Consider the following 24,366-nt stretch of genomic DNA (forward strand, 5'->3'; position numbering starts at 1 on the left):
TTAGAAGCACGTGCGATACATTCACGGAGCGCGTGCTGATGGGTTACCAACTTCAACTTGGCTCTCGTAACCAAAAGGAATCTCCTTACTAACTCTTTCTTACCCTTCTGATGAGCCACGGAAGTATTCGGCTTGTGTAGAAGATAGTCTATTAAAAAATTAAGTGGTTTTCACTACTACATGAAATGCTGAACACGCTTTATTAAAAGAAAAGAATACTCTGTCTATTAAGTATTTTATTTAAACTGAATACTAAATATGTGAACAGATTGGTCAGAGATTTAACGACATTACAAGGGTGAAGAGTGAAAATAGTCGTTCCAAGGTTAGAGAGTGAAATAGTCAGATTTATCTTAAGTGTTATTGAGTTGGGATTTTTCTATCTATCTTCATATCCGAATTTGTGTCCAAATATGTTATATAGATACAGATATTGAATAATATCCAAATATCAATATTTACATATCATTTAGTTTAAATTATTATAGAAATTAGTGATAAAATAATTTATAACTTTACATGGATCTCTAATCTAATTTTTGCATATATATATATTGATTACATAAGACTTTTAGGAAGTGTAATTGAATAATCATAAACCTTTCCCCTCATATACAAGTAATTACAGCAGGTGTAAGTAACATTCTCCCATCAATTGCGGGAGAACCTACAAACGATAGTTATATGCTCCATGACAAGGAAAGCACACAAAAGAGGGGAAAAAAAGAGAATACAACAAAACAGTTTTATATTTCCTTTTGGAGTTAAATATACAACTTGAGAAGGAGATGCATGGACCTTATATTCACAAAACTGTGTTGATATGAAGAGCTTTCAATAAAGCAGTTGCCATTTGCTTCACTAAGACTTGACCACCAGAACGTTGCCCATCCCGACGCTCTTCGATGAGGTTTTGGAGCTTCTGGGGAAGGTCATTCTCCACTATAAGTTGCTTTGGTCGAGGGTGGTGCTCATAAACCGCCTGCAAGAAAGCAGGTGTAAATGAGATCATATACTTGTTTCAGGTTATTGTTCTTAAAAGACTATCTCTGCAAAAGCCTTCCATTTGGTTGTACAAATCTGAAGGCCACGTCATAACTCATACCTTCACTCTGGCTCCAGTTCTTTTGATCCATAATGACAGCATATGCATTATCAGTGTATTGAAATATAAGAAGAGTTAGTAACAAACCTTTATTAGTTTTAGCAGATTCAAACGAGCAATAGCATCTTGATGGTCAAGTCTTGCGATGAGCAATGCTGTCAGGCCATTGATGGCCATGGCTGTGTTTATCCGAGAGGATTTGCTGCAATTCAATTAGGCATCCAATAATTAGGATTAATAATGTCAAGTATGAACATTCAGAAAAAGTATAATCAAGAATGGAGGAGATTCTGAATTCTCACGTAATTATTTTCAAGAAAGGCTCCAATATGTGCACAAAGTATTGTTCTGGGCAGTTCTGGAAGAATTTCACTAATTTCTGAATTGCTTCTTTCTTCAGCAATTCTTGTTCTACTTTTCTGTGGTCATTATCATGTGCCAGGCAGACTGCAATGGAATCTAGTGCTGTCCCTGCCCATGCTTCATCTTCTAGTAGGTTTAAGTATACATCCAAGCCTCCATGAGCCCTCAGCTGTTCCCTTGAATTTCGAGATGCATGTGCCATATCACACAAGAGAGGCAATGCATATTGCTTTAGTGGTGAATCAGACATAATAAAGTTCATCAAGTGTGGAATGATTCCATTTTCAGCTGCCTGTTCCTGTCTCCTCTTATTTATCTTGCAAAGATTGAACAATGCATTGAGGACCTTCAAATGATTAGAACAAAAAAATTAGTAATGGAATTTTGGCCAAATTCTCTACTAGAGCAAATAATTCTTTGTTCAAAAGGAGAAAAAAAAAAAAAGAAGCAAAGAAAGAAAGAGACATAGTTCATATAATCACACAATCATAAGTAAAGCTTGTCACCAAGACCTATTGAAACCTTAAAGAGTTTTATGAACTTTTTTCATTCGGACACTAAGTAAGCTTGTTGACTGTGTGGTAATCTAGCTACAAGGTCAAGAGGCTTGCAGTTCCCGGAAGGAAGACAAAGGTACAATTTCAGCAGAAAACTAGTTGGTTGGGGCAGCATAGTAATAAGTGACAGTAACTCAAATATTCTTATTTGACATTTCACCAAAGCAAAATTTTGGTACATCTGTAGGCCATTCATGCCAAATGAAGTAGCTATCTCTAAAGTTCTAAAAAAGATGAAAGATGAAGTTACAAGCAAAAAAGCACTTGCAAATGCAAGAAGATCACCTCATTATGTATTTGAGAAGTGAGTGGTCCTTCACGGAGTTCAAGATTGGGAATTAGATGCTTGATTGCATCTGCACGCTGAAGAATTTCTAAACAATTTGGGTCGGTTGACAAATGATTGATACACTTAAGGATCTGCATAAAGAGACAATTTGTGCAAAAAGAGAATAAGTGAGATGTCAAAAATAAGGCATTGCGATTCCAAATGCTATCATAGGATATTTCAATCTGACCTTCAGAAGTATAGGAGGCTCTATCTTATTGAACATCTGGAAAAGTCGACCAAGCAAGCTCTGGCTACACATGTATGATTTTACGATACTATCAGCCTGCGCAAACTCTAATAAAAGATCTGCCACTTTTTCAAGATATTCCCTTGCCACGTCAGCACTAATCGATGACACCATTTGAGATAATAATCCAGAGGATGTTGTACTTCCTGGTCTTGCATTCAATACCCCAGATCCAGATAGCACACCTGATGCTGTCTGAGATGCAACTCCGGAAGCGGAAACTCCTTCATTCAAAGTTATTGATCCCAACAATGGTGGAATACTATTCTTACTAGTGGATTTATGCAGAAGTTTCGCATTGGAATCTAGACTTCCATTTTCTCGTCCATGTCTAGAGACCTCTGCAAGTATGTGTAAAAAGGTTCAGCTAACCAACAAATATATCTATATATATATATATACACACACACTACAACTCACATATACATCAAAAGAAAGAAATCATGATACAGTAACAGCAAAATATAAGAAAATTTTCAGCTTCAAAAACAAGAGAGCAAGTTTTCTAAGGTCTGAATTCTTCGTAAAAGTAAAGGCAATAGTTCTGATGCAATATTTTACTTACTGTGGGATTTTATTACATGAATAGCTACTAAGCAGCCAATAAGATAAACAAATAATAGAAATATCAAGATCAAAAGACACCTGTTCAAGTTTTGACTACTATAATTATTTCACTAAAGTAATTTAACAAAGTGAACTGACTATGAACTAAAGTCCAGACCATAAAAAAAAAATCAATGTTGATAAAAACATCAGAAACAAACAGAACATTGGCAGTTCTAGGAAGCTTCATCTAAGCAGAAATACACAATTTTTGACCAAGTAATAAATGACAGGAGACAAACCTTGGGTTGCAGTTTTGCACATATGAACTTAAAAACAAGTTTGAGCAGATACAAAAACATAATTTAGGGGATACAAGTAGAAATATTTCTATATATTAGAAAGAATACATGCCCCAATGGATTTGTATAATAGAATAGATCTTGTTAGTTTTCGTACAGACTTTTCAAAGTGCTACAATTCATAAATTATTATGTGCAAAAGGTGTGACTGAGCAAATGCTATAAATATGATCAAAAGAATCCGCAAAGGAACAAAAGGTGTGTCTGCATTCTATTTCAAAACTTACTCTCCCGTATGCCTAACCAGTAATCACTAAAGCTAGCTAATATTAAGAACTGAAAAGGCTACCAGCAACCAGAACAAAATGAATGCCACGCAGCAATTAGATGAAACAAAGAGCATTTTATCATGATATCTTATAAATAATAGTTATCAGCATCAGAACTTGAAACACACCTGCAAATTCTGCCATTAGTAAATCAAGTTCGCCGTTTGCTCTCCTGTCCGTTGAAGCATGTAATAATGGCAAAATACTTTCATGCCTTTGCAATCCAGAGAGGCGATGAGCATAATCAAGTTGTCCAGATACATTTCGAGAGGGTGGTTCTTTCTCCAACAAGCTTAGGAGAGGACGAATCTGCTCATGTTGGGATACTAATTGATTGGGACCACCAGCGTGCCCATTTGATGAGAGTTCTATATGTTTCGGGGATCTGTCAGTGGAACTTCTACCAGCAGAATTAGTTAATCTTTGCTGCCTAACCAAGTCGCCATCTGCACGAGAAGATTCATGCTTCCAAAAGCCCAATTGTTCATGGTCCTTCAAGCTTGCAGCTGCATAACCCCTATTCATCAAATTCCCAATATTTTCTGTTGTAACTGCAAGCTTAGAAAATTCTGAAGCTTCCAGTGAAGGACGGGGCTTATCTGCATCAGCAGCAAATTGTTTGGAGTCTATATCAGTGGTATCTGGCCTTGTATGGGAAGCTGGAGTATGAAATGATTCTAGTGAACCAGCAGAAAGGTGATGGTCGATCCTTGTTTTGGGAAAATCTAATTGACCTGAGTGGGAAACATGATTTTCAGTATGCATAGTAGCAGGTCGGTTAGGGGGATCTTGTTGACCAGATCTTGGCCTTGGTGCAGCACCATTCTGTGGAAGAGATCCACCTGAACTGGGGGCCAGTCGAGTCGCCTCATTCAAGCTATGAAGCGTATTTACAAGCCTAAAAAGTATTCCATTTTTTGCAGCTATGCGGCAGAAGTCATTCCGTGGAGTTGAGTGCTGGAGTTTAAAGACTTGCCACATGCCATCAATTGCAAGATGGACCATTTCCCTGGTGATATACAGATTATCAGAATATTGAGCACAATAAGTACAAGCAATTACATCTGACAAAAATTACAAGAAAGACAAGAAATAAAACAGAAAGCAACGTTGATACTAATAGCTTAAGCATTCTACAACCTGTACTTTGCATAGTCGGGTTCAAGAAAGCCAACCAAAACAGGGATCCCTCGGCATGCAATGAACATTTGCAATGTCAACGTGCTGAGAATAAATAAATAATGACGAGTCAGTGGAAATTTTCTTCTCATAAAAAATGGATAGGCATTGTGACATTCATTAACATGCATTTGAGAATCTAAACCTGGACTGACAAAGCTGTTGAAGAAAAAAAGCTGCTTGCAGGCGAATTTCTCGAGGGCGGTCTGGAACCGCAAAATTCATTACAACAGGAATCTGCAGTTAATTACTACATCAATATGGTGATCTTCATCTAATTAGATGCTGAAATCAGTTTCAAATATAAACAGCTTTAAAATAATTATCTCACAAGGCCAACAAGGCAAGCATGTTCTTGGAAACTCAGGTTGTCCTTAATTATATGATTGATAATTTGGAGCACAGAACATATAACCTGTAAAACAAATTAAGCAAATATGCCTATCATTTCTTTCCAGAAAAATGTGGGTTGCAGAGGCAGATATTTGAAAACCTGGGAAATATAAAGAATGATTAAATTACATACACGGTTTTTTGGAACTTCAAGAAGTTCCAACAGTGGGAGGAAACCATGCTGAGACATATAAGTTTGTTTTTGCTCAGGACGCTGATTGAAGAGCACCATAAGCTTCTGACTAGCTGACAAAATTACATCTTCAGGTTCCTCTGGCTTCAACTGACCAACCATTTTGTTGAACTCAACAGACTGGAAGGGAAAAACAAATAAGTTTATATTTTGAAACCTAAAGAAAGAAAGATATCCAGTTAACAAAGCTAAAGAGGTACACTAAACTTTTGTTCCTTGTCATATTTTCCCTCAGCCTATAAAGTTCCATCCAATTCTGACAATGTTGGCATGAGAACTAGTCTCCGATTAGAATGCCAAAAGTAGTAGCCCTTATACACATATGCTATCTTGTGTTCCTTTTTAGTCCTAGGCAATGTTCTAAAAAATGTGTGGTGCATATGTAGCGGCCAAGGGATTTCATGGCAGGTGACAAGAGCCCAAGGCAGGTCTCAAATAAAAATGTTATAAATATATTTTTCCTAAGCTATATAGCCAATATAATCAAGTAAAAGGGGGAATTTGACAAATTATCATAGTTTAACACAGAATAGAGATAATCAACATATTGTGTACAATTTGGAAACATTTGCAAATAGCATTTGGATCATGTTTCTACAATTTTGAAAATAATATTGTGAATGTAATAGTTTTCAACTTCTGTATCTCAATCAAAAAAAAAAAAAAAAAAAAGGGAATAAGAATAAAAGAGTACCAACATTTAACACATGATAGATATAATCAACATTTCACAAATTATCAACATGTAACACATAACACACAATAGATTAAATCAAGATATTGTGTACAATTTGGTAACATTTGCAAATAGCATTTGGATCGCGTTTCTACAATCTTGAAAAAGAAATTGTGCATGTACTAGTTCATCTTCTGTGTCATAGTCAAAAGAAAAAGGGAAAAGAAAAAAAAAATTGTTGATTGTAGGAAAGTTTTGCAGTCATCTACAACCCTGAGTGCACAAATTTCCAACTAGTTAACACTATTGAGATAATATTATATCACAATTACAAATTTTAAAGAATTTTATTATCACAGGATAAGAAATTCAGAAAAAAATCTTTGAAGTACGCATTGAATTTTAGTAAGCAGACACTTGAATTTCTTTTACTAAGATTCAAAAGAGTACAAATTGATAAAAGGTGGTTAAATAATTTGGCTATTCTTGGTTATGCTTAAAGCAATAAAATGAGCCGACATTTAGTCTGCAATGGCGAACCACTACCCATTAAGGTAGTCATCACAATTCCAAAATGCCTTTCCATCCCTTTATTGTTGTAGCATAGCACTCAGAGGGTGAATCTATCAAGGTGGTCCCCACAACCTTTTTTTTCAGAACACCATCCTAGTTCATGCTTTAGTCCGTGAAAAACAATACTAACCCAACTAAGTGTACTTTTCTCAAGCTTGGCTTTTGTACAATCCTTTTGTAGCTTAAAAATGATTGAGGGGAAAAAAAAAAAGACAATGAGAAAATGAGGGAAAAAGATCAAATCAAATGTGTCGCAAAACAAAAATCTTTTACAACAAGTGTTATGGAATAAAAGGATAAGGAGATACAATTGATAGTACAAGTAAAAAGACGTCGGACTGATGATATTCAATATTCATTTGTTAAAATATATACTATTTCTGGGAATAATTTCAATAGTTACAGGATAGTTCTTAGTTTGAATCATCCATCTATCTGAAACATAATAGTACTCAAACCCTTTAAACATTTTCCAACAACTTGTTAATTATTTCTTCATCTCGCAAGAATCAAAATTTGCAGCCCCACAATGTATGTTATTTTAAGCTTCCAAGCTGTTCCTTACAACTCCATGAATCAACCTTAATTCAAACACCTTGATTTAAGGATTGCCATGCCATGGTCACGGCCCATGCCTACACATAGCACGACCGGCACAGCTAAGAAGAAAGTAAAAAAAAAAGGAAAATAGAGAGGAGAAGAAACGAGAAGAGAGAGGAGAAAGAAACATGTTGGAATCCCTCAACATTGATTCTCCATCTTAGTCGCCACCATCACCGCTAGGGTTTCATAGCTGCGATCGGTTTAACACTTAAGTTAAAAGATTGGAGTTAATGCATTAATGGATCCTAACTTAAGTTATAATGGATTTGACTTATATTAACGGATCCGAAAGTGATACAGATAGTAACTTATAATAATGGATTACATCCACTATCCTTTACACTCCCCCATCTTCTTCTCCTCATGACCTTGAAGAAAAAACCCCAGCTGCCATGGCTAAGAGCTTTATTTCATCTCCACACAGTGATGGACTCCTCCGGCTCCTCTATGGGACCGTGGAAAGATTCTACGAAGCATTTCTCACTCATAAGAAGTTTTATTAGCCCTTTAGGAATGTCGTTGACACACCCCTTGCCACATTCGACACTACGTCAGCATGGTAAGTATTGGCCGGCAGAACAGTCCTTGCCTTGATTAATCAAAGCCCATTGGTATTTCCATCTTTGTTTCATTAAAGTTCTTTCTCAGAACCATTTAATGGACTAAACAAAGTATTAAAGCTTCGCCTGTCACTGTGCACCTGTACCTTGCTATTAAATCTAAAGCTAGGGACCATAAAAGGTGACTTCTTGACTTAAGCATCATCTAAATGTTGCATTAGGGATTAATTTTCATTGTTCGTCATCATACTATAAGTAAACATAAAAACTCAATCTGTTTAACTTAAGCAACATCTAAAGGTTGCATTAGGGACTAATATCCATTGTGCACCATGGACATAATATTACAAGTGGACATCATAAATTTCTCTCCACATATTGGCGAAAAAGTCATAAGTGCTCAAAAATTGAGTTAGTTACCTATTAGGGATCAAAGTTAAAAGAACAACGCATACCTGTAAAGGGAAAAGATTGTCTCCCGGCATGTTTTCATCAAAGACCTGCAAAATGTAAAGTATATCATGCAAACACACAATAGGCTAGATATTAATGACTATCAGAATAATTCTTAAAAGTACAATATACATTGTTGGTAAGTATCTAAGAGCTTAAACCTTTGGGTTAACTAGTCATCTGACATAGTATCAAAGTCAGGTTTTTTATAAATCTAGGGTTTAAACCTCAACTACCCAGTTAATCCCTATATTCTATTATTTATTCTTGTCCAGGCTAGAGGTTCGTAAAGGTTTATACACCGGATTATTTTTCACCTATTCACATGTTGGCTATTAATATGTTAATAACTTATCATTTTGGTCAATTGGTTATCTAACAACATTTATGTTTTTCTTGGAAAATGTAGAAAGCTTCTATGTGTCTACAGCAAAATGAAGAAAAGATCTATATAACATATGACATACCGATCCATCAATATCAATATCCATCACAAATTCTAAAAGCTTCCCACCATTTCTCTGCCCTATATGATTTTCTTTCTGCTTCTGAGCCAGACTAGCTTTAAGCTCCTTTGCAAAGTTGTTTTGCCGACCATCGAGCACATTTTCTTGGCCCGTAGCAGAAGTTGAAGCTTCAGCATCTTGATCTCCTCGCTTATCTAGCTGTCGAAATAAATCATCCAAGGAGGCATCTCCTGGCGTGTCGCTGAACCTGCTCAGCTCAATAGTTCCTCGTACAATTGAAGGCTTGATAACCTTCAAATATGACATGGAACAGAAGGCTTAGATTTAGCTACTACAAACTCATAATGAAATGAAAGGCATCTTAAAATGCATAATGCCAACATAATATTACAAAATTTGAGGTGAGATTACTTAATAAACCACAAATTGGAACTGTTATTAACAGAACTAAAGAGGACTGGAGAATAAGCGCAAGCTATAACAACATTTTCATATGTATTCTTGAGGAAAATAGTTTAGCACAGATCAATGGTGTCTAGCATGATATCATTTTTGCTGGCCCAAGTTGCTGCTTGTTGGCACGTATAGAGAACCGAAGTATCACGCATCAGCAAACATCATGCAAGACATTGTATGTTTAATTTAATTTTATGTTATCCCTAGAGCAGTCTAAAGAAGAAGCTGATGCAAGAGACTATTTCTACCAGAGGCAGCTATGACAACAAAAACTAGCCACTTAAGTAGAAGCTGTGAGAAGAAATGATTATCCAGAGATTTACTAGGGAAGAAGGCCCAAGGTAGCGCCACTGGAAGGGGGTTGGACCCAGCTGATCATAAATAGTTGGTATTTAATATTCATGAAGATGCCATAGTCCAAGTAGCAATATAAACAATTAAAAACGGTCCGTGTTTCTCTATCAGCTAGTTAGCTAGCCGCTCTTGCCACAACTAATTCATCTAAGGCAGCTCTCTCAGTTGTTGGAACAAAATCAGAGAAGGTATATATCAGAAATATTATACGACTATCACTGGTTTAAATGTACCCAACCTGAACTGTACAGTAAAGCATTATGCTGGCCCCAGATTGATGCAGGCATGATTTGCAAAAACCCCATACTAGATATCAGATGAACATGCTACTGATAATAAGTTAATAATTCCATTCAATGAAAGGGAAGACAGGAAGAGCTTCAAGCATATAGTATGTCCTTACTATATGAACTCAATGCTGTGAAAAGGTTATATGCAAAAATAAATGTTTCATGTGAGACAAAAATTAAACCTTCTGAAAACCAATGTTCTGTCCTCCTGCAAATGAAAATAAATTCCTGTCCTCAAGACCTGATTGTCGTTCACCTTTACCATTTTCCTTTCCTGATTCTTGAGAGCTCTGCACCACCTTAGTTAACACCTGATCATGTGACAGATCCTGTTCCACTACTTGATTATTAAAGACTGATTCTCCAGTAGCAGATCTTAGTGATGGGTTTTCAAGAAAAACTAAGGTAGGATCTATAACAGGAAGCACATCATCATTTATATATTCTACACCATTTGAAAGGGTACTCTCAACATGCTTAGACTTCATATCCTGATGCTCATCAGAATTTCTTTCAACAGAATCAACAGCCAAGAGCTCTTTCCTAGAGTCTTCCTGAACAAATACCAATCATAATTAGTTAAACAAACTTGTAAATCTGAAAAATAAAGTTCATGTAAACTTCATCTTTAATGCTCCCAAGTCCTAAGTCCTAACTGAAAGGAATTTACCCTTTACTCTGAAGTCCAAAAAAATGGAGTGATATTGCCATAAGAAGAAAGATTAACACTAAAAAGAGAAAAATATTGAACACAGAAATGCATACTAGTTCAACGTCAGAAGCACCATTCTTTCTTTTCGCTCCATGTGAGCTATCAGAACCAGTGTTATTGACTCCACTTGAGTCATCATCATCTACGTCAATGTTCCTGAGAATCAGAAAAGTGTATGAGAAGCATGGAAAGTAGCTTTACCATCATCAGGAGGTCATAAATTTTTAATATGTTTCACTACAGAACACAGTTATGTAATCTCGAAGCAACAGAAATTTCAGCAAGTATGGATATACTAAAAGAATGTCAGGATATAAGTTATGCCCATGTTCAACCCTCAAATTGATATTAACAAAAAAGATCACAGTGCAGTTTACTATGTTCGTCATTGCAACACTCGAGAGGAAGAAGCAGAACTAACATGCCCCATCCTAGACAATATATGTTACAATTCTTTATACATATCTTCCATCAGTTTTAGTACACTATCATTTATCAATCTTAACCAGATTACAGTCATGATGAACAAGGCTACACTGTCGCACTGTTATCCCCAACCCACCCCCACATAAGTTTTGTGTATAATCAAAGTTCGGAAAAGGAAAGACATTTAACAATGATGTACAACTAAGGAAATGAAATAGGGTTTGGGACAAGCCACTCATAAATCACATAGGCCAAATCAGATCTTCCTCAAGAAATGTCCAAGTACCAGTAGTGACAAGAAAAAAAAAATTACATCAACAAACTAAGAAAAGTGTGATGTTGGTTAAAGAAAGTAAATAGCAGCTTTCACTTACTTTTAATTGCAAAAGAAAAATAGAAACTTGAAGAAATTACAAGTCACCTTATTGAAGCGCCAGTTTGCCGAAGAGAAGGCAAAGCACGCCTTGAGTTTTGGATCCATGGGTGCATTAATAATGTCTTAGCATCAGGTCTTTGCATCGCATCCTACAAATGCTTCTGGAAGTCAAAAGAGCAACTGAATGGATGATAACAACAAGTGCATAATCGAACTGCTGAAGATCATAGAATGCCAACAATATTTCACCTTCTTAAAACATTGTCGGAGAAAATCAGTAATCTCAGGTGATAGTCCTTCAGGTATGGGAGGACGCACATCCTGAAAAGGTTGAGGAGTTTTACAGATCCAGTAAACACATAAATACAAGTTAAAAGTCATCCAAAACAAAATATGGAAGTTGACTTTTTAGAGAGAAATAAATTCCAGGGTGGCATGAATTTCCCAAAGAACAAGAGAAATTGGAAAAGAGATCATTTTGTGAAGCTCCCTGCTTAAAGGTTGTCAAAGGGACTGGGAAACAAAGTTTAGAACTAGAAGACATACTTTTACATTAAATGACCTTACGACCATTCCGGTACTCTGGTACAGTTTGACTCAAAAACAGCACATCTAAACAACCATAAAGCACTCTATTTGATTGGACCAAAAATTACACTGAACTGGGATCTCTTCATTGGGGAGCAAGACCTACTGGAAAATTAATCAAAGTATTACTTGTTCAGTTATCCCAGCCCTTCTTCAGATTAAGCTTTTACTTGTAACCTTTACTGGATACAGCTTATATACTGCATTTGATTGTTGTATTCTGTAATCTGATGGTATTTCCACTAGCAATCTAAGGGGATGGTTCTGGCACTGGAGGCAACAAAAATTGTCTCCATTCCTCCGGTGCATTTTTGTTCATATGCATAAGACAATTTCCTATCCTTTTCTTTGATCTGTAAGCGTATTCCAAAAAGATGAACCGATGAAGGCCAGGAGGACAAATGATTGGCACAAGCAGGGCAACCCTCTGTGGGTTGTATCAAAGGATATGGAAAGGAATATTTTTATGTCAGTTGCGTACATTCAACAAGGAAAATTAATTACTCAAAAAGGGAAAAAAGAGTGAAAGTGTTATGTTTAAGATGCAATGCAAAAATAAAAGAAAACAAAAAACAAAAAGGAAGGTGCAATACAAAAGGACAAGCAAAAAGGCATTCAAAATCATAAGGATTTTTCAAGTTTCCATAAGGTCCACATATTTCAAACCAGCTTATCAAAATAACATGTTAGCATGTATGAAGTGAAAAGGCCTTTCATCCACCTTGCAGTGTTGGTTCCCACTTGTTCTCGTAGAAGCTAAAAAGTAGTTAGTGGTATAATTCTGATAATCAGCAAAACCTCTTACAGAAAATTAGGTCATCCTGTCACAGCTAGAAAAACAGAGACCTGTACAAAAAGAAAACACCTTACACAACAAACTTCAACAACGAAGAAGTCATCTATATATTGATCTCCTACTAATATACCAATACACAATGGCACTTAATGACATCTAATGTACTACAAAACTCACAAGCCCGTAAGTCAAACTTCACAACTTAACAGAGAAAGCAAACTAACATCCCTAACTTATTAAAATTCTATTCCATGATCTAGAATGGTATGGAAATGGTTATAACATATCATAATAAAAATCAGATGCACAAGAAGAGAACATCAAATGATCAACATACAAAATTACCCAGAAAAGGGAAAAAGAATAACAGCAAAAACCTGAACAATTCGGAAAAGTGCAGGCATAGGTTGGAGATCATAATATGGTGGAACACAGGTGAGCAGCTCAATGACAGTGCAACCAACACTCCAGATGTCTGATGCAGCACATACACCAGCCATTTCGATAACCTGCGATCAGAAGCCATACTCTCATTCTAGGTTATAAATATGCTAGCAGCATAGAATAAGACAAAGTTATTGCATTTAGCAACCAATTAGACAGTAATTACTGAGATCAACTCCTAAGATTTGTACAAAACTACAAATAATCAAATACACAATCAGATGTCACTACTTCTTTCACAAACAAGATAAACGTAAAATATGCACAAATTAACTTCATGTAAGCAAATCATTATCAGAGTGAAAAGAGATATATACAAGGAAAAAAAAATTAGATTTTTGCAGAACAAGCAGGCAAAATATAATAGGACAAAGCAATTTCTGTTCCTTCCTTAAGGGTTTCCTTTCTTCACTTTCAAAGTGATAGCATTTTTGTGTAATGGAGCAAATAATATCATTTGATTTTAACAATTCTTTCCCAACCAGAAAAACTATGGGGCTTTCATCCATAAGATCTAGTTGTACACCAGCAAAAGGCACTTACATGGTCATCACGTTCGATTGTTTTAACCCTAGGGAGATTTAACTCTAACGGCATGACCATGCACTAGCTTGAACTTTCCTCATTGATGGCATAATTGGAAAGAAAATCCCAAGCCTGGATGATCAAGTCCAGCATGCCAATTGTCATGTGTCCATATGTGCCAAACGAAGAAAAAACCAGCACCATTACAAGTTGTATTTCGATAACACTACCATGCAACTATCCAGCCATACTGACCATGTGGTGACTGACACATTATTTGGCAAACAGTGTGCCAATCCGGCCAACAATGTCAGTTAGCATGTATAATGCCAAAGGTTAATTGGCACTCCACATGCCACTGGCATGGCAACTTGTCCTCCCAAATTCTAAAATTAGTTGAGACTTGAGAGTCCAGAAAACTTACTGGTAGAGGTATCCATCCTCCCATGACACGGACGAGATAGTTGCAAATGTATAAGGTTATGATTGTATATGATAGTTCTCTACATAGGTTTGCATGTAACACTACTACTTTAAAAGGTCTATCTACCATAATGAGAAGAGATAGCTCTTCTCTCCTAAATTCTTGTCACAGGACCATGCCAAAAATAGCCATTTCCTACTATTACGGGCAACGTGATCATCATGGTGATGATTCAATTACTCAACAACCATTGCAACCTTCAACATCATCACAAGATTTCATATATGTTTAACAGTGTTTGCTATAATAAGAACGAGTATTGTCCTTTCCTATAGGGGATCCCCAATATCAAGCATGATCGAGTGAAGTTTATGGAACATTTAATAATCTGATACCAAGTTTTCCCTTCTTTTCAAAAGGGTGGGTTTTGGGTCATGGGGCCACAAGATTGAGGACAAGCTTTACTCAAAATTTCTGCTACAACTGGGATCACAGCAAAACACATGACTGAACCCAAGCTTAAAATGGAAACCAATTTAGGTCTGACTTTTCAGCATAGAAGAAAAATAACAATGCTCAATCTTTGGTACGTAACACTCTGATTGTTGTGACAGATCAAATTTTAGATCTGACTAGTAGATCATATAACGGGCACCATTTTTAGGTCTGACTTTGTCAGCATAGAAGAAAAATACAAGATGCTCAAACTTTGGTACGTAACACTATGATTGTTGCAGAAGATCAAAAAAAATTGTATAGTAGATGAATAAGTAAACAGAAATTGGCAGCGAAAATGATTTGCATTTCCACTGTCACTGAAGACTTGATATTTTGTATGACTATAAACTACTAATGTACTGCCAATTCTATTATAAGAAGAAGCACACTGCCATACATCCACTGGAAGAGAAAAACTCTAAAGTTAAACAACCAAAATACAACTAATACTAACTATTTATTTAACGGGTTACCTCAGGGGCCATCCAATATGGTGTTCCAACTACTGAATGTGTGTTAATATCAGCTTCTGTTAATTTAGTGGCAACGCCAAAGTCAGCAAGTTTAACAAGACCCTAGAACATCAATCCAAATGAAATCAGAGTAAAGCAAGTGCAAGATAACATAAACAGAAAGCGTAATGAACACCAATGTATGTAATGTCATCTTACATACACTATGTTAGATAAAAATATTCCTAACTTCAGAACCAATAGCTAATATTTACTTCATCTATGGCTCTTGACAGCAAATCAGCAATAAACCATTAACAAATTGAAAATCTCAAATACAAAAACATTATCAACAAATATCAAACTGATGCACATGCACCTGAAATGTGGTTCTAATGCACGTGTACTTACAGTAGGTCCTAACATATAATAGTAACCATATTTGTGATGTTTGCCAAAAGAAGCATGATCAAGCAATAAACAAGTACCAGCTATGATGCACTTCAGACCGTTAGATCCATTTGAAAGATGATCGACCAGCACAAAATAAGATTGAAAATGCCAAAATAATAAAAAGTTGGTTTTCTCCTTTTTAATACTCTCATATCATTTTTTAGATAAATCCATGTAGTGCTAGAAGCTCCAAGTTAGATATTCTGGTTGGGTGGTTGTACTCAAAACAGAATAGTCATGGCACATTCAGTCAACTGATCAGCATGGTAAGGGAAAAATTCTTAGTAAATCTACAAGTTTTTCCTTTTGACTCAACTATTCTTCTGATTCATTTTTCCAAGCTCTCTTTAACATTTTATTACCTTATTGGTGGTCACATTGCTTTGTTGGAATACTGCCATCATTCATCTGAAAAAACTGCTTTTGCCTTATTACATGCTAAAGTATTTAAAAGATTTAGTTAAAACTATCTGTTTCTGTTTTGTATTGTCATGCAATATTCAAGTAGAACTGAACAAACTTCTGGAATTCTCAACAGACACAAACCAAGTCCCCGAGACCATTTTTTAGCAGTCTTTATTCTACTGCTGCATCAAAATAGTCCCAATCATCATTTAAATCCTGCCGATGTATTGCACTTACAAAGAAAGCTATTATCCACTCTATAAGGCTTTTCTCATCTCTCTGTCCAACCATACCTTCTTCTTGTGTATGTTGCATCTATATTACACCATCAACCCCACTTGTGTGTGATCAATAGATGGATTTACAGTTCCCAAGGAGCAATGTAGTTGTTTGCAGTGTGCAATCAATATGAGGGGGCATTCATATGTATACCCACAATATTCAAAATGTTAATAAGAAAGCTGAGTTACTAAAACAGATCTAAACAATAAATCAAGATGATCCCTATCCTACTATTCAGAAGTAGTTTGTTTAGGATCACTTCAGTTCTTGAAAAAAGAGTGCAAAGGGAACGCTTCGAATTTGTCTTGCATGCAGTTTGCATGAAGAAGGTACATTTGAAGTATTGAACTGACAGTCGTCAGTCATCAATTTTGGAATTCCATCACATGGTTCCCCAATTGGGAATGACACCAATGTTCATTGGTAATAACATGGGCATCTCCTTGTATGACATACATATGACAAAACAATTTTTAAGTACCGAAAATCTTGTTAATTCCACTAACCAGAATTAAATGAGTATTTGAATCATGCAGTCCACCGCCAAGAAAATGTTTTGCAGAATCATATTTTATATCCAGAACAGATCCATTGATGTTTACTTACCCAACAATCATAGATATACAGAACAAAAAGAAATCCAACAAGGACTAACAAATCACAATTTTAGAAAATACTATAAATGAGATATAATAATGTGATGGCAATTAAAGAAAACAAAAGTAGTATGCTAACCTATCTGTACACATCCAAGTGAAACAAATAATAGCATACATGAATTGACAGAAACTAAAAAAAATTGTATCACATGGAGATTTACCTCCTTAGTAGTCAATATATTTGCACCCTTTATATCTCTGTGGATTACACCTTGTTCATGGAGATAGACAAGTCCTTCCAACACCTATTCATGATTGAATGACAAATTCAGCCAAAATAACTGGCAGGAAAGTTAAAGGGCTACAATACACACCTGAGATATATAAACAGCAACCAGAGATTCAGGGAATGGTCCAAATTTGTTTGGCTTGATAATGTTAGCAAGTGAGCCATTCTCGACATACCTAAAATAGCTCCACTAGTAAATGACAGCAAACATCTTGAAAAAAGATTCATTAATTTAACATGCAATATGAACCTATGCTACTACAATTTGTTAAGCTATAGTTAGGAATATTTACTCGAGAATGATGTGCAAATGCGTCCTTGTCTTCAATGATCCAAGATATTTTACGATGTTCTTATGGTTAAGATTCTGCAATCGATAACAATAAATTCAGTGAAAGGTCATGAAAATTACAGGGAATATGAAAAAGACAAGTTGTAACACTATAATCACACCTGATGAAGTTCAACAAGAAAGTGTATTATTTTGATCTAACATGACTACATATCATTTACCGGCAAGATCAGGGAATTATATAACTATGCAATAAGCAACTGAAGAAAAAAAATCATGCATAATCCGACCATGAGAGTCAAGTCAATTGGGTTGAGTCGAGTCGAGTTAATTGATTTTGCTTATTACTTTTAAATTTAAATTAGAGCAAATAATCTGCGTATGTAAGCTAAATAGGATGAATTTTGGATCCGACCCGCTAGAATTACTCCTATAAATAGGAGTGGTTATAGGTTATTTATCATCACGAAATAAATATTCTGAGCCAGGATCAAACTCAGATTTTGCTTTTACCTTTAAGCATAGCTGTTTATTTTTCTAGGAGTAGATCTAATCTAGAACATTAATCTTTCCTTCAACCCTAACTACTATCTACCTCCACGAGCCACCTACCCTTACCGCCGACCTCCACCATCCCACAGAGGTCCCTACCCTCCGACGACTACCGCAATATCGGTATTTCGAGTTTTGTCCAATTTCGACCTTCCTTTACTGTTTTAGTCATAACTTTTCACCACGACTCAAAACCACTTCATTCTAAAGTTATTAGATCTGTGTGACTCACGAGGCTTTCATCCATAAAAATTTTAGAATTTTTCCACGAATGAATCGTTCCAAATTTGATCATAACATATCATAGTCTCCTAGTGTTTAGCAATCGCATTAGGCATGAACCAACAGTCTACCTTAACAATTGTGATACTAAATTTTTGCATAAATCCTTCAATGTGGCAAGTAACTAAATTGCCCTAGGCAGAAAGGGTGAGTATATAGATATTGGATTATTTCAAGTATCACAATGAGAAGCTTTGCACAGTATCAGGATATAAACAAGAGTTACCTTAAGCAAATCGATTTCTTGCTGTATTACGAAATGTGCCCAGAGCCAAGGAGATTGCAAAAAAGAAAATGCAAGATTATTAGAACACATAAAGAACAGGAGGTGATCAGCACTGTGTCTAAAATTAAGTTCACAAAAAAATGCAAAATTCTTTGGTCCAGAAAAAGAAGATATCATTGGACTTCAGCATTGACAATAAAAGAAGATATCATTTGACAGACATAAAATTAGGAAATACACATCATTATATACATCTGAAGTTATAAGCACAAATAGTTTAAAAAAAGGGAGTGACCAACACCAAGAGGGTCTAAATAATATCATTGACAATGTTATTCCCTTCCATCAGAAAAAGTTATCCCCTCGAGTACTTTCAGGATCTTGAGCTTAATGCGGAGGAATAGAGAATAGAAAACAGTAAAAGAAGATATCATTGGACTTTGGCACTGCCAGCAAATATGAATTCAGCAGCAATATAAATTGGCCATCAACTGATTCATCCAACAAAAACTAAAGACCTTTCCAATGCCTCCCTTCCACTACAAAATATGTTTCTCAAATCAAACAAGGATGCCTAAATTAGAAACTCAACCACTCACCCCTAGTCCATAGAAATGAAATCTCATTGAACAAATAAACTAGAAGATGATCCTTGGTTAACAATCAAAATCGTATCTCCACATTGCTATCTTGTTGAATAAGAAACAAGCCAAAAGAAGGTACTTTGGTAATGATAAAAACATCATGTTCCTTTGTTCCTCTTTAGCCTGTGCTAGTCCCATTCAACTTATGGTCTCATATTTTCTCCCTTTCTCTTTTCAGTTTTTCTCCTCTTCTTTCTAAACTTCTCATAAGTCAGAATTACAATAAGGCCAAACCTCCACCCCGTTTATCACTTTCCTCAAATAGACAATGTTGGCATAGAAAAAAGTCTTAAAACAGATGATACAACCAACAAAATTGATTTTCAAGTTTAATTTAATCATGAAAATACTACTGTAGCCAATGGTCGATATACTCTAAATACAGTCAAAACCAAGTTCCACTTTTACTAGAAAAGAATTGTATAGTAAGATCTCAATTCTAATGATAATTAATTAGGTAGATCAAGCTACACTCTTTTAGTACTAGTCAAGTGACTATCCACAGAATCTCCATCTAGCTGGCACTACATGAAAAAAATTGAGTTAAAATGAAAAGTGAGTTTCATTGACAATCTTAACCTATTTAGTTTATCTCAGACGTAAATGCACAAACTCTTAACAACTGCACTAAATTATATGTAGGTTCATATACACATTCAAAATTTGTTTGCTAAGTAAATAATTAAATATAATTTCACACAGAAAATTAAAATCTATGAGTTAGAACACTGATCATATAATTTTAATAAGTTAAAGTTACTCAGATTACCAAAGAAAAGAAGCTACAAAGTCCTTAATATATGCTTGTGTTTGTGTAAGTGGTGAAAATTAAGGATCATTTGTCAGGAATGCCCTAGCCATAATTTAGATCATTAAAAAATGTCTTTGCATGAAAACAGGACATTCTCATCAAGCTACAGAAAAAAGAAAATTAATGAACTTCAACAAACCCTCCGAATGTACACCCTACAATCCCAAACTCCTCAAAAGCACGTAGCAATGTAAACTATGTAGCATCAAGAACAGATGGTACTAGAAAGTAGAAACCTTGATTACCTTGCCCCAAGAAAGAGACTTAGTCATGCAAAATGACTATAGAACTCTCTCTCTATTCTTTAAATTTCTTTTTATGTCTTATCATCCTTAAGCTCCACAAGATAATATTTTTTACTTCAAATTGACCAGAATTGAATCTGCCTGGACCAATGCAAGAGTATAATTTATATATACCAATACAAACTTACGAGTATGGCAGCCTAGAAGCCTCTATTTTCTGCGAAAATAAGACCAAAAGCAGCCAATACTCTAAAAGCCCCAGTTAAGAGCTGCCACATGCCAATTGCAGTGTTTCAACTGCTGCGATCCTAAAATGACTCAAATTAAAGAACTCGCTGCAAAGTAATGCAAACTTATGCTTCTGGGTCAATTTGAAAACACTCAGGTAAATTTCTGAGATATAGTTCTTATGGTGATTCACAATAAACAAGAAATCGTACGAACAAGCAATAGTCGATAAAGCATATTCGAAGAAATTGACAAGGCACCAGCAGAAAAATCATCAATTCAATCAAAATTTGCCTTTTTTGGGGGGGTGGGGGGGAACAGTCCAAGATTCAAAACCACAAAGACAACAGGTCGATCACATACCATTATAATGTTGAGATCCTCCTGGGGGATATTCTCCAAGGAGACCTGCTTAATCGCCACAAAGTCTCCGTTCTCCAGGTCGAGGCCTTTATACACGCGCCCATACGCTCCCTTCCCGATCTCATCTCCGAGCATCTAAAACCCAACCAATTCCCCATCAATCCCCAGGAAAATCTTCAAAAGAATCAAACCTACAGCAAGAATCCATCAAAACCCTCACATATTTGTTGTCGAGCGTCTTCTGCTTGTGGAAATGCGACGTCGTCGCCTGCCGCGACATCTCGGGAGGCTCGAGATCGGAGCCCGAACCCTAGGATCGAACACGCGATCAGAACGCGCCGGCATTGGATGAGGGCCCCGCCATTATCGAGAGCCAGAGTGAGATCGAAGGGGATCTAGGGTTTGGATCTGGGTTAGGTAGACGACGGAGGGGAACGATGGGTTCGGGGGCGCGGAGGGACAGGAGGACGAGGAGGGGTTGGGCCTCAGTTGCCACGGTTCGCCGTTCGCGTCGAATTTTCGAAAAGGGAAGGTATTAATTAAGGTAAATAGTAGGTACTGCTTCTTCTCTAATCTTTAGCTTTAGTCGTGCGTGCTTACTGGCGACCACCACCTCGGACTCGAACTCGAATGGCGTTACGTATACAGAGGGACTGTCAATTAGCTGTCGTCAACTAGAGCTAAGTCGACCCTACTTTTTCGTCTCATAATTGAGTTATTATTAACAATTTAGAACCGTCGGATGATATAAAGAAGATATTCTTCCTTCCTTCCCACCCCCACCCCCCGCTTCAGATCTCCCCCCACTCCCCCCTTCTCCGTCTAATCGCCCTCGAGCTTCTCAAATCCCCATTGTTCTCTGCCACACACCGACTTGCCCACTTAACTTCATTCGGCGGATCGCATGTCTATATCATCATGGTGATTATGTTCCTGGGCTGAACCTAAAGACTCTCTTTTATTTTTTTTTATGAGATTAAAAGGTTGGTGGATTTGTAATAAAAGGAGGGCATTTCCATCGCGAAGGACTTAATACGGTCACAGATTAGCTTGATGAGTTATATTTTCAGTTTTAAACAACAATATATACGATGAAAGCTAATTACTTAGGTTTTCATTTATTATCCCCTTGTTTACTGACATTAATTAACAAATTTATGTATGATTATGAGATTAATCTAACCAGATTTTAATATTGACTGTAAAATTAATTTGACCAAATCCACTCCCACTTAATTCCTCCACGTCAACGTTGCCGACTTAGATGTTGAGGTATCATCCTCAAGCCTACTGTCTTTTCTGGTTCTTCTCGAGCTTGAGCTGAGAAAATATTGATATTACTTGTTTACACCCGATCATCAACTATGTCTCAGTTTAAATAAATATGGTAATTTTGTAACCTAATTACATTAGTTTTTTGGTTTTATATAATTTTTTCTATAGTTGATGTATATTTTGTTATAGTAAATTTATATAATTTATATGCAATATACATTAGAGTTCATAATTACAAATCTAGAAACTAAATATAATTAAATTATAACATACCCCTCGTTTTCTCGAAAAAAATAGGTTAAATTAATTTACCCCTCTCATATTTCTTATAACTAAAGTAAAATTGTTAAATTATTTTATTAAATTTAGCCACCGTGCTACCATAACTTTAGTTGTATTATTTTAGGAATTTTTATAAACCATATCCTATATTTTGCTTATTTTATGATTCGCAGCACGTCTTTGAGGATTTTATAATACGACCCCTCCTTTTCTCTATAATGTTTATTTAACACCTAGAATTAACTTAACCTAATCATAATTAAATTGAATGATACCAAAAAGATAATATTCTGTTATAATCCACTATGTAATTTATAACATTCCTAAATTACCCTTATACTAATCTCTAATTTTATTCATAACATGAACATCTATACTTGTTACTTTTTCTCAAAACTATGAAGAAAATCACCTAAATGTTAAGCTAATCTTAGAGCTTTCAAACTCCAAGCCGTGAAGATCTTAGAGCTCCCCAAACGTTAAGCTGATTTTATTGCTTGCAACCTCAAAGATGGGAAGGGGGACGAAGAAAATTTGGTAAAAGATGGAGAAAAAAAAAAGTTTGAGCTAGAGAGATGGAAAAAAATATGTGAAGTTGAGGGAAGCTTCTAAGACTTATACGTGGTAAGGATTTTGGGGGATTCTTGTGGATTATAGGTTGTGGGTTTTTATATTATAATTTTGTGAGGTAGTGTTTAGTTATAGATAAGAGAATTTAGATTTTGTAGAGTTAAGCTTTAGTTTGAGAAGATTTTGTGAGGATTTAGATTAAGTCAGAACTTTTTAAGGGTATTTTAGTAATCTTTGAACAATAGTTACATAAACTATATAACATAGTTAATGCCAGTTAACTAAAGTAACGTTGGGGTGTTAAATAAACATTATAGAAAAAAATGAAGGATCACATTATAAAATCCCCAAAGACTGGGTGTGAATCACAAAATAGGCAAAATATAGGGTGTGATTTGTAAAAATCTCATTATTTTGTAAAATAATTTTAAATATAAATACAGATGTGTAAAATATATTTAACAAAAAAAAAAAATTAAGAATAGCTAATCTAGCGAGCTTAAAGTTGTAGATAAGTGGCCTGAGCTCTAACTCTTGCATTTTGGACTGGGTGTATTAGTAGTCAGACCCTTGATAGGCTTGGGTCAAGCCACTAAATAAAATGAGATTGAACACTGAGTCAAGCAATTTTTAAACACACACACTACTTTAGTTAAATATAAAAAGAAAGGAAAAACTTGGGGTTACAATCGTATAGACTAATGGTGTGTGGTCTTTGGCTCGTCGTCCTGTCCTTGTTGTACAAAGTCGCAATATTCTTGTCTAGTAGGTAAAGATGTAGTCTTTCTCCTCTTCTCACTATTGACTCTCAATTGAATCCAGCTTTGTGAATAGGAAAAAAATGGTCGACCGTGGACCTGTCAATTGTCATCTTCATCTTGTGGTCACACACCCAACGCTTGCATTGAAGAGAAATTATAATTTATCCTTCTTAACCTCTTGTCCTCCAGATTAACTAGCAATAGTTAGGATTCTCATTCAAAACTAGTTTCTTTTTAAATGACAAAAGTGACATATTATTACCAGTGCTGGTGTTTTTATCTTATTCATGTCATCATTGTATTAGACTTACTGGCATGCCTGTAGATATTTAAGGTATCACCTATCAAGAAAAGTATACAACTATGGATCCAAAATGATATAGAGTTTTAGAGTTTGGACCATGCATGAGACATATCACATATACAACTAGGGAAGAGACAATTGCAATGGGAGACTCTATGAATTAATTCTTCTATTATAATAAAAAAAGTTCCAAGTGAGAAGTCTCCTCCTTATCAGAAGTTGAAGCTTTGGCTGGCATTTTTGAGGATCGAGTTGTCGTAGTAGGAAGGGTTGTGGGTTTAGGGG

The 24,366-nt window shown here is 35.7% G+C and overlaps 1 protein-coding gene across 3 annotated transcripts; it reads right to left on the reverse strand.

Annotated features, from left to right (window-relative positions):
* Nucleotides 1-581: 581 nt before the first annotated feature.
* On the reverse strand, nucleotides 582-21,551 carry LOC140773056 (MAP3K epsilon protein kinase 1-like). 3 transcript variants are annotated; one of them, XM_073115396.1, is made up of 24 exons: nucleotides 21,110-21,551; nucleotides 20,890-21,024; nucleotides 18,599-18,619; nucleotides 17,540-17,613; nucleotides 17,332-17,422; nucleotides 17,179-17,262; nucleotides 15,240-15,341; nucleotides 13,253-13,384; nucleotides 11,741-11,812; nucleotides 11,537-11,640; nucleotides 10,743-10,845; nucleotides 10,160-10,531; nucleotides 8,878-9,168; nucleotides 8,413-8,457; nucleotides 5,486-5,665; nucleotides 5,291-5,374; nucleotides 5,105-5,196; nucleotides 4,921-5,004; nucleotides 3,909-4,789; nucleotides 2,544-2,944; nucleotides 2,311-2,445; nucleotides 1,408-1,814; nucleotides 1,193-1,307; nucleotides 582-982 (listed from the first exon to the last, which is right to left on the reverse strand). In XM_073115396.1, exons 1-24 carry the CDS (start codon nucleotides 21,167-21,169, stop codon nucleotides 806-808), a joined length of 4,242 nt encoding a protein of 1,413 aa, XP_072971497.1. In that variant the 5' UTR covers nucleotides 21,170-21,551; the 3' UTR covers nucleotides 582-805. The 3 variants fall into 3 exon arrangements, with proteins under 3 accessions (XP_072971497.1, XP_072971498.1, XP_072971499.1); XM_073115397.1 differs by lacking the exons at nucleotides 17,332-17,422; nucleotides 17,540-17,613; nucleotides 18,599-18,619; nucleotides 20,890-21,024; nucleotides 21,110-21,551 and having other exon boundaries at nucleotides 15,240-15,295; nucleotides 17,179-17,230; XM_073115398.1 differs by lacking the exons at nucleotides 15,240-15,341; nucleotides 17,179-17,262; nucleotides 17,332-17,422; ... (2 more) ...; nucleotides 20,890-21,024; nucleotides 21,110-21,551 and having other exon boundaries at nucleotides 11,537-11,652; nucleotides 13,253-13,308.
* Between the last annotated feature and the right edge of the window lie 2,815 nt (nucleotides 21,552-24,366).

The sequence above is a fragment of the Typha angustifolia genome, chromosome 13 (genome assembly GCF_048772165.1).
Source record: "Typha angustifolia cultivar Huaian chromosome 13, ASM4877216v1, whole genome shotgun sequence".
In the NCBI taxonomy this organism is placed as follows: domain Eukaryota; kingdom Viridiplantae; phylum Streptophyta; class Magnoliopsida; order Poales; family Typhaceae; genus Typha; species Typha angustifolia.